Below are 11,456 nucleotides of genomic sequence, written 5' to 3' on the forward strand. Positions count from 1 at the left end.
TTTTGACTACATCATCCTATGAAAGTCAACCTGCACAACCTACACGGGAAACCATTTCATTGTCATGATCGGCTTTTCTGCTTTTTTAGATGTTTTCACCTGAAGTTATTGCGGGAAATGGGGTAAGCTGTGGGAAGCGGATTATAAAGGGGAGCAGGAACACAAAGCACGCATTATCCTAATTCCGGGCAGCATAAAAGATCCCTTTCGTATTGCATCCGTTTTCGTTGGGAGGCTCGATCGATCGACAAAAGGCATCATCGGTCCCTTCTTTATCACGCTTAACATGCACGTTGATGGAATGGAGATTGTGGGTTTGTTTTCCCCATCACTAACATCCCACTCTCGCTCGCTCACGCACCAGTCGTGACACCCCACTCACTATCAAACATCCTCCGGCTGTTTGTCGGTACTTAAGAATTCACAATCGAACTCGTACAGACACCGGAACACGCGCTCCCAAATCTGATGGAACGGGTTTTCGCCATCCGTTTCCGGCAGCAGCTGAATCCGCCGATCGATCCGCAGATAGTGGTGTGCCCGTTCCGGAATCGGATCATTGTAAGGATACCATCGAACCGCCCGCCGCCCATTCGTGCCGTTGTCTGCCTTCGGGGATGCTGGGGTCGGATTTCTATCGAGAAAAAAGGGCATCAGATTAGATAAGAAATCGCTTCTCGGTGACAGCGGAATATGAACATTCTACACTTCGGGCTCGCACAACCAAAGCGAACAGGAAATCATCCACCCAGCCCACATTCCGAACAACATACGACACCGAAAGTCGATCTCGTGTCGATGTAAAGAACCGAACGAGTGAAGTGTATTTTTCATTTCCACTTCCGGGGGAGGTTTTTTTTTTCGGCGACGAAATCGCAGAAAAACAACGCAACTCCATCCCGGCGAGCCCAGAAGCTCAGATGGTAAATACGAATTTTTGAAAATCTATTCCGATTTGTGTACAGTATGTAACGTAAAGTTAAATTTGTATGCCAATTTGAAAACAAAAGAGCAAAAACAAATCAAAAAGCGCTTTACAAAATGCCTTCGATTCTTTCCTGCAGCAGCATAATTCGCCCAAAAGTATGCAATGCTTATGACAAGCGATACTTATTCGCTGTTGCCGCTGTCTTCGCTCTATTAATTATAGCGAATAAATTGTAGTAATTTAATTTAGAGTTTCTTTATCTTTCGAAATTAAAACTTTATGAAATGTTGAAAGCGTAAACCCTTTCTTTTCTTGAATATGTTTAACGCATATTTTTATGGAATTTACTGTAAAAAACAACAATGTTTAACTCGGCAGAAAAACGAAGATTGAGGGTAAGATTTCCCTCGGAAAAGAATGACAAATTTGTGTAATGGTTCGTAATCGAGTGTGTAGCGTTGAGTCGTATCCGTATCGTAACCGTCTTACAAGCTTTTCTCAGCTGCTCCACCCCTTTGTTATCCACCGAAAAAGAGAAAGCTTTTTATCGCCCCACAACCCACACAACCAAATGGCACATATACACTCACACACACACACACATGCACTGGAATCGGATTGAACGGGTGCATTCGAAAGCGATTTGAATATTCATGAAATTTATCAATTGTCGACGTTTCACCCGTTCGTGCTCGTTTGCTGGAAACAATACGGGATGAGTGGTTGTGTTTGAAGAAATGTTTCAGAACGAAAAGTGGTAGAACCGATGAGAACAAGCGGAACAGATAAATTGGCCAATTTGCAGTGATTTCCTTTCTCTTTTTGAAGCAAAAGAAAATGAAAAGACTGAAAAATCGCCGATCTGCTTGTCGACGCCATTACGATCGGCGGCATGCAACTGCTTCGTTCGGCGACCCATTTAGGGGGTCAGGGAAAATGATGACTAGTTTTGCCATCGAACGAAAGCAATAACAAAAACACTAAGACACCTCCCCCAAGGTTTCAAAACCAACACAAAAGGTAATAACGATGGCATTCGTTCTAAATTGCCTCCGTTCGGCAAGTAAGGCGCATAACAATGGTAAATTGATAGGGACAAATTCCCTTGGATAAGGTGAAAAGGGCTAGCCAAATTGAAGAAACCTGCTGGGATGCAAACACGCGGTCCGATTTGGGCGGATGATCATTTCCAGCTCAGCCTAAACTAGTCCATTAAATTAACTAAGGTACGGGCCCACTTCCTGCAGGCTCGGTGGGGTGCAAATAAAATTAGGGCCAAGAAAAAACCTTTCCAACCGAAGGTAGCTACGTTTTTATGGAGTCCGTAGCAAAAGCCATAGCAAAAATTTAGCTTTTGTTCTGTTTGTTTTACTCTGCCGTTTGATCACAAATTGAAACAATCCAGATCTGAGTTTCATTTCACTTAGCGTAATGTCGACTGCTCGCCCGAAAGCATCTTTTTTGGTATCTTTTTTGTGCAATATCGTCTTGTTTGGTATTTTATGCTTTCTTTAAGACTTTACTAGCTACTTGCATGATTATTTTCTATTGACTAATTGGTTATTTACTGTATTTTGCTTAACTACCCCAAAGATGGTATTGCAATGTTAGAGCTTACTAACTGTTAAAATGTAGCTGATTTTCAAAACCAAATCCCGTACAATCTTCTATTCAAATGATTCAAGTTTTACCCCTTTGGAATTGGTGATTCTGACTTATCCTTCAAATTTTTACTCAATTGAGTGGATGAAACTAAAGGCAAATCCCTTCTGGGGTTCGTTTTTGCACGATACCACTCATCTGTCAAGCGAAACGAAGGTCAATTTTCGGTGTCCGTTGTTCCCGGCCAGGAAGCATTCAATAGTCCCGAATCCCCTAACGTATCAAGCCAACGTCCATCAGCGATTGATTCGCGGCGCAAATCGCATTAACGCTCGTTTTGTTTGATTTCGTTCGCTTCGTTTATTTTATCCTGCTGTGCGCGCCTCATTCGATAAATGCAAAATAAGTTATCTAAACAGTGCGCAAAACCCTTACACCATCTCGGGATGGAAAAGGGACGACGAGAACAGTCGCATTTAAATTGACGCATCGGAGAAAATCATGGCAAGGCCGACTCAAATTATTTCCCGCACCGCAGGCGGGACTGTACAATCGTGTGCCGTTCATGTCGGTACCGGTTTAGGGTGTAGTTTAGATGGACCAATTCAACCGTAACCATTCTCGGAACAACTCTTAACTACAATTCATTTAAAAACTGCCAGCGTAGGAAATAGGTTCATAAAGTGCTGCCGAGAGAGCAAAAGTGGTTCCGGAAGCGACTTATAATTTGTTGCCAAGAGTGTTTAGCTTAAGGACCAGGTATAGATTGTACTTTTCAATCCATTCCCCACATGGTTACAACATTATAAGGTCCTTCAAAAATTTACAATTAAATTGTAAATGCAATTAACTCACAATTGTACGTTTCGTAACGGACTCAAGTGTTTGGAAAAGGATACATTTTAAATATTCCTCTTTCTAACAAGATTGTTATCGTCTTTGCTTATGTTACCACACTTAGGTTAATTAGAATTTGTTATAATTACGATAAAAGGTAGTAATGTTGGTCAGATTGCATACTTTGCGGCTGAATTATGACAAAGAAACAGACAACCTTTACAAATAGCCTAAATGTATCATCTTTTATGTTTATCTTATTAAATATAATATATTTAACAAAAAAATGGATAGCATACTTCCACCCACTGCTCGACTGTACTTGACTTCTCAGATAACTGCGATTTGAACAAATATTCCCCTATAGAATAAAATATTCACAACGCCATTGCTCTCTGAATCTTTTTAATACCCATTCGTCCTAAATTTAATGACTTTTGGATCCTTCTTGAGATGTTCCAGTGGAACTAAAGATGCGGCACGGGGTTTAAACTGCTCACCGAACACACAAAAAAACGGTAAGCTTCTCATTCAGCTTGATTAAAACCATAACCATCACAGGGCACGTGAGTACCACAATACACTGTACCATCCATCCACTCCGATGGCTTACCGGTCGATGATTGATTACACTCAGCAGTATTCCTCCCACGTGGCGCAAAACATGCTGCATTGTCGCTCCAATTTCAACCGCTGATGGATGGATTCGATACTTCGCCTGTCAACCGGAGCCGGGAGACAGTATTTGCATTTGAAATGCGCAAATAAAGCGCGAGTATGAATAAAGCAAATATAATTCCAACATCCACTGGCCACACGGTAGCAGCTCGGTTCCGAGCACGAAATTAACCCCACAGCAACGGGTATGCCTATTACTCTCGAAACGACACTGTCTCGAGTTCACATGATTCAATTAAATATCTGTCACGAAGTGTGCTTCGGAAGACACTCCGATGCTGGGAGTTTGTGACGTGATGATGCGTTCAATTACTTGTGAAAGTTTGTCGGATTGTTTGGTCGGTTTGTTTGTTTGGAGTGCTCTTTGGCATGTTGTCAGGGTGCGAGACATCGGTAGTCATCACCACTACAGGTGCGGATAAAGCGCGTTCGAGTGGCCAAAAATAAGATTATCCGTGTCTGAGGGGCTGAGGGGCTATGCCTTAGAAACGTTAACAACTATTTTATTGCAATGCATTTTGCCATGCTAATTGCATACTTTCAGGCACTTTTGCCAGCCCGTTTGGAAAACAATTTTTAAAAATATTCCCAAAGTTGCGAAACGAAAAACCCACTATGCACAGTTCCCGCACTGTCGAATTGAAATGATTGATGAGTTGCATAGCAAACTCCCAGGTCACGCCCGGTGTTCAGTCGCAAAACTTACCCATATTTGATAAAGTTGCACCACAGGCGTAGCATCCGGCGCTGAACACGGCGTTCCGTTCGATACGCTTTCCCGTCGATATCCTGCAAACGGCGCCCGCGGTAGATGTAAGGTGTGAACAGATAACCCAGCTCGTCACCGTGCATCGGTCCGGGCAAATCCGGGCGCACTATCTCGTTCCGGTAGTACCAGTGTTTCGCGTACCCGAATGCCCCATCGTACGCGAACAGATACCGATACAGTGGCGCCTGTTGATGGGCCGCTGCGTGCCGGGTGAAGTACTGTATGCCGTAGATAATGTCCGCCACCGATGCTAGCTCCTGGTAGAAGCGACGCCTCGACGTTGACCTGTTGGACTGTGCCCGCCGGTCGAGGTAATCTTCCAGCAGCGCGTGAACGGTGACATTGTCGTTCGGGAAGTTGGGCGAGGTGTGCGAGAAGTCACGCTCGAGAAAAAGATTACCGTGCTCGAGCGTCGTGTAACCGACCAGCAGCGGGACATCGCTTTCCGGTGGTCCGGTGCGTACCCGAGCGAACGGATCCCGTCCAACGATCCGTAAGTCCGGCTCCGGCCGATAACTGTCATCGGTCGGCAGGAAGCAGTAGTAGAACAGGGAGAAGAAATTTATGTGAAATCGTCGCTCCGTGGCCATTAGCTGGGCGAGCGGACGGGACTGTAGCTGTTCGCGGCTGGTGGCGTCATGTGTCCGCAGGTACTCGCGCCCACACCGGTACGAATCGAAAGCGTACGCCCAGGATTGCGTCATGCTGCCGCTCATGATGATCGCATTGTGGAACAGGCCCTTGGCGGCCGGTGAATAGAGATGGTACGTCACCGAAGCGGCACCAGCACTCCAACCGCACAGGGTGACCCGTGCCGCATCGCCCCCGAAATGGATGGCATTGCGAGCGGTCCAACGCAGCGCCTCGAGCTGATCCAGCAGGCCGAGATTCGCATTTATGCCGAGGTCCGGAAGTGAAAGGAAGCCGAGCGCAGCCAAGCGATAGTTGAATGTTACCACGATGATGCCCTGCAGGAAGAGCGATTGGTGCGATTAGTCATAATCCTACCGTGCTGATCATCCAAAAACGTGCCACCAAAGCCTATCGTGGATGACGCGTACTGTAACGAGGGAGCGACCCACAACAAAATCGGATTGCTAGCTATTTGGCTTACCGGCATTTCCTGCTGAATTTTAAAGGTTCTTAAATAATGCCTTTTCTACATTACAGCTACAGGAGTTACTGTTACGAAATTTTTTAGGAAATTACAAGATGTATAAAGCATTAAACTAATTAAAATATAAAAATAATATTACAGTATAGCAGATGCGGTACAGTAGCGATTGCATACTTTCAGGCGCTATAATGCTAGACCCAGTGATAGCCAATGATCCATCAATCAAATGTTGCAAAACGTTTTTTTGTAAAGCAAATTTAATTGCATTTCTGTGGAATCTATTTCAGGACCATCCAAACCCTTCAGGATCTATAGTCAATAGAGTTCATTCAATTGCACCGCTGATGTAAACACACCGCTCACTTCTCACCTACCTTCTCCACCAGGAACTCCGGACCGAAGATGTCCGTCTCGGATGATCCCACCACGAACGATCCACCATGAATCCATAGCAGCACCGGCCACAGAGAACCAGCCGCCGCATCGTTTCCAGTGTAAACGTTCAAGTACAAACAATCCTCACTCGTTTCCAGCTTATCCAAATGCGCGGGTGCTTCATACGCTTGGGGGCACGCGCTCGAGACGTTCCGAAACAGCCGAGCCCCCTCGAAGTGGTACGGCTGTGGATCCTGCCAAGAAAACAACGATCACCGCACACAAGTCAACACAGAACGGTACGGGTTGGGTGGTTTGGTTTACGGTTTTGCGGACCGAGGGGAAACTAACCTCAAATCGTAGTTTACCGACCGGAGGCTGTGCGTACGGTATGCCCTCGTAGGCACAGTACGTCTTGCCGCCGTACGTTTGACGCCGCGTACCAACGGCAAGACCACGATCGAAGGCCACCATACACTCGGGCGGTGAATCATCGTGAGCTGGGTCGCGATGTGCCACTGTGCCGCTCGATGACAGTGTCACGACAAGCGTTACCAGCAGGGTGAGCGTTATCGACACGACCACCAGCACACGACACTTTGCGGTGGGCCATCGTTCGTTTGCCATTCGGCACAGCGAAGCTTAACCGCCTTGGGATACACTACAGAATTAGCGAGAACTGTCCAACCGAATATCAGTTACCGCAGGGGACAAATTTCACCCAAAGACAATAGCCTTCGTGCGTCCCGCGAAAAGTGTGCACCAAGTACCAAGTTCCTTTACACAACGCAATTAAATCTTTACACGAAGCAACCGCCACAACACTCCAAATTGCACCCGGGTGCAATTCTTCCTCGAATGCAACTGCAGAACCGTCTTTCCATGCCGGAGACTGCCAATTGCACTCCGTTGTACCAGCGTCACGGTTCCCACAAACACACGCTCACCGTGGCACTCACCTTGTCCTGCACCGGCACGCATCTGCCTCGCGATCCGCTGGCAAGATGTTCGGGGGTAGAAATTCAAATCACCCCCTGCAAACGGTGGTGGTGCATTTTTACATCGGAACCGAAGTCGAACGTAGCGCTCATGGCTCGAAAGGGCCAACCGTCCGCACACACCTTCAATTCAATTACACTCGCTTGTAAATTTTTTGCATTTCGGGTTTTGTGACATTTCGGGTGAGACCTTTCCGCCGTTAAGCGCCGTTGCCGTATGTACACACCGTAGCAATTTCTTGGTGACGAACCCTTGGCACGCCGTACCCACCTACCGTTGGAGTCGAAGAAATCCGAAATCATGCTTGAACGTCGCCTTTATACCAGAGGCGTTTGTGGAACTTCCCAACTACCAGCGTTCCGTGGTTAATTCCGTGGGCATCATGTTCTTTTTTATGTGTCTCCGGGGATCCATTTCGGGAAGCCGATACAAATCCGTTTGCAATAGAAACCATTCCTGCTTCGAGTTCGGAATGCCAATACTGACGTCACCCTGGTAAGGTTGGTTAGAGTTTGAAGGTTAATAGGCATTGGTTCTCGGCTTTCGGTACGATATCTCAGGAGGAATCCGTTGATCGGTTTTGCAAAGCTTGAGACGTCTGCCTAGCGAACAAAGGAGTAAATTATGATTTTTGTTTGACGGTTGAGGAGAAGTATTGGATAGTTTTGACAATGTTTTATATTGTTTTGTTTTACAATAAGTCTAGTGAGATTTTTTCAATATATTTTTATTGCTATTGATTATACTTTTATTTCTTTAATCTAAAACTAATAACGATTACAATATTTCCGCTTCACTATGTCAATTTATTGGAAGATGCCTATCATACCCTTTTTTTAGGCCCAGCTATCTTATGGATAACTTTACATCACGTTAAAAGCTAAGGTGTCATTCTCATGACGTATCCTGACAATCACTTCTTAAAATGTGTATTTGGCAGCAGCACAATTATGCAATTGAGCAAGTCTCTAAGAACCAATATAAACTCCCTTCACCAAGAGAATCGTCATCAGTCATCTGTGACTCATAGATGTATCCAGAGCTAGCTAGCGCCCACCCCCTTTATCTCCTCCATCTACACTCAATAGACTGCAGTTTGAAAGATCAATGAGGCTGACGAGAATATTAATTAATGTATGATCACATGGTTCTTTTGCATTTGGTCGCACAGTTTGGATAGATCACGCGAAGAGTTACATTTAAGTATCATATGTCCCTTCATAAAGATTTTCATTTAAAGCTAGCAGCAGCAATCCATTTCTATAATGATCTAACCATCCATCTAACCATGATCATAAAGATCGAGAACTCCTTGACTCCTACTCCTAGTCTTTCACAAAGTCTAAGTTTTTTCCCCCCGCAATGTATCATCAATATTCATCTTTTATTAAATTGTCACACCAATCACCGATCGTGTACTGTAAAGGAATCGCGCAATAATTTCTCCGCACATCTTCATTAATGGTGTTCAACAAAAAAAGTAGCCTCAATTTGATCCTTGAACCTAACTGCCGACCTTTTCTTTCATCGTTCCAGGCAAACTGCAAACCCAGAAGCTAAATTGCACACATTCCTACACGTTGCCACGTCACCTGGACGGGGTCAATTTGTAATTTCACCGAGCTTTTCCAAGCAATTACAGCAATCGTTTCTATTCCATTTCTGCTGTAGTAGGCTGTGTCCGTGTCCTGTAAAGACGCACACTCGCTCCCCTTCTTCATGCGAGAGTTAACACACATCGTTCGTAATCGTCAAGTTTGCGCCATTTTCCTTCGGGTCAGATTATTCGCGTACGGAGAAGAAGGAACGTAAGCCGGGAATTCAGCACGGTAGACGCTTAGGTCTAGGATGACTGTACGATTAATTTTAAACACATTCCCCAGCGTTCGTCGTCATCGGTGGCATGGCCGGTCTTATCTAATTTCACCTGTCGCCTCTTCTATTTCACCCGGTAAGGATTTCGAACGAGTCTTTTCCTTTGCATGTAAGTATGTGTGTGTGTGTGTTTTTTTATTCCTAGTACGTCCTCTACCATTAGCAAATTACATGTCTTCCATGTCCCAGCTGTCCTCGGCAGCGTCATATACGGACCCCGGTCCAAAACCCGTCGTCATCCTTAAGCGAAATACCCATTCGTGACCGTGCTCATTTGTGTGTCTCCGTGGTCTGTACACTATTTGTTGGTAAGGATTCCCGGTAACGGTGTAAGCGTTGGTGCACCGCCAACGACTCTCACAGTATGCCGTGCTCAGTATGATGGTGCTGGCGGTATTTAACGTTTTAGTAAGGGAACCGTGAAGGCAACAAAAAAAGGGATGGCAAAGCGAGAAAATTGCACGAAGGTAATCGTTAGAATGGTTTCCCCAACAAGGGAAAAGGGGGCCACCGAATGCAACGGGGGGATGAGGCTACTATTGGCTTACATTACATTTAAAAATACCGGCTTCATTTGAGGGCACCGAAGCAAATGCGAGCCTTTGCACTGGCAACAACGCCGTGTTTCATCGCTTTCCACGTTGTCACGGGTTTTTTCTTGCAGTAAACCCATGTTTTATCTAACGTTTATATCGTATTCTACCATTGAGTTGATCCCTGAATGGGGAGGTTTATCAAATTACAATGGTACACTTGAAATGGTTAGTGTGTACTTTTTTGTGTGCACAAAACTTATTAAAGATGTACGCTATGGTCAGCATGTGATGGACGCCACGTTTAAGTGCATCTCCTTTCGTCCGGGTTTTTTTATCGTATCAATGGAATACTGACAGTCACGAGTACTAGCAAGAGATTAAAATGTCGTTTCCGTACATTGATAGCATTAGGTAAGTAATATATTTATAGTATATACAATTTAATATTATCATTAGTGAATATATTTATCATTTAGTTTATAGGTATTTTACAAGTTTTGTTGTTTTACTGTTAGACCTCCTTGTCTTTATTGTGTTTTGTTTATTTTATTCCTATTTTTCTTTTATTCACTGTACGCCCACTTAGTTTTAATTGTTTTTTTCCTCTTTTTCGTCTCATTGCATTCTCTTTTGTATTTTTGTTTTATCTTCGTCTATTTTTTATGTTTATTTGTTTAGTTTTCTATTGTATCGCCAATTAAATTCTAATGTTTTTTTCTGCACTCTTTCAGGTCTCTGGTCTATTTTGATTTGTTTGTACATTTCAATTATTTTCTATTCGGGAATATTTGTTGTTCTTTTATATTATTCTTTGTTTTTTATTCCATCCCCCATTGTTAATGGTGAATTTTCATCATGTATTGGATTTTTATAATTGCCTTCCGAAAATATTTTTATTTTTTTAACCAAAAAAATTACACTCCGTGTAAAAGGAAAACGGAAAATGTTGGACATGATCAATGCATGTACTTACCTCTGCTATACACAGCACAACGATTGTCACGGAACATATATAGAATTACATATGAAAATTAATGAAACAATGCCGCCAGACGATGAGGAATGTAATAAATTTCTCCATTGATGAAGCAGACTACCTCCGCACACATGCATTCCACTTGTTTTGCGGGAAAGCAAACAAAAAAGAGCACTTGGGAGTGTAAACACGGTTCACAGCACGCCGGTGCCATTTTACGTACGTGAAGGAATGTCTCACATTTGGCTCCACATTGCTCCCATCACTTCCGTAATGATGGTACCGTTAGTAAATTAAATTTTTCTACAATTTTAGCAGCATACTCGTGCAGACAGAAGTAGTACGAATTCTGTTTCTATACATTCAAAAACCGTTGGTTTCCGGGTTTCTTCACTACCGTACCTTACCAGGTGCGTGGAAAAAACGGTTGGATTGAAGGAACAGGAAAAGCCGACGCTCGGTTGATAATTGTAAAACTGTGTACGGCTGTGCAGAATGTACTTTTTGCTATTTTCTCTAGCGAAAGAAGGAAGAAAAAAGTGGTAAATGTTCCGTACGGATCGTATGCACACCGTACGTCACCGGCAAAGTTTAAATGGAGATGAAATTAGAGCCGGCTGGAAACAAACTTTAGTGATTTTGAGAAATATAATTTCATGTGGCAGTGCAAAAAGGTAGCAACTGATCTTGGCGTGTGAGTGATAGTTAGGTAACAACTTTGGCCGGGATGTGTTTCGAGTGGTAAAAATTTTAGTTTAATTTAC

General features: G+C 43.9%; 1 protein-coding gene across 1 annotated transcript; it reads right to left on the reverse strand.

Annotated features, from left to right (window-relative positions):
• Nucleotides 1-384: 384 nt before the first annotated feature.
• LOC128707894 (esterase B1-like) lies at nt 385-6,933 on the reverse strand. Its single transcript, XM_053802851.1, has 4 exons — nt 6,658-6,933; nt 6,306-6,560; nt 4,752-5,782; nt 385-634 (listed from the first exon to the last, which is right to left on the reverse strand). Exons 1-4 carry the CDS (start codon nt 6,931-6,933, stop codon nt 385-387), a joined length of 1,812 nt encoding a protein of 603 aa, XP_053658826.1.
• Nucleotides 6,934-11,456: the final 4,523 nt, after the last annotated feature.

The sequence above is a fragment of the Anopheles marshallii genome, chromosome 2, assembly GCF_943734725.1.
Source record: "Anopheles marshallii chromosome 2, idAnoMarsDA_429_01, whole genome shotgun sequence".
Classification (NCBI taxonomy): domain Eukaryota; kingdom Metazoa; phylum Arthropoda; class Insecta; order Diptera; family Culicidae; genus Anopheles; species Anopheles marshallii.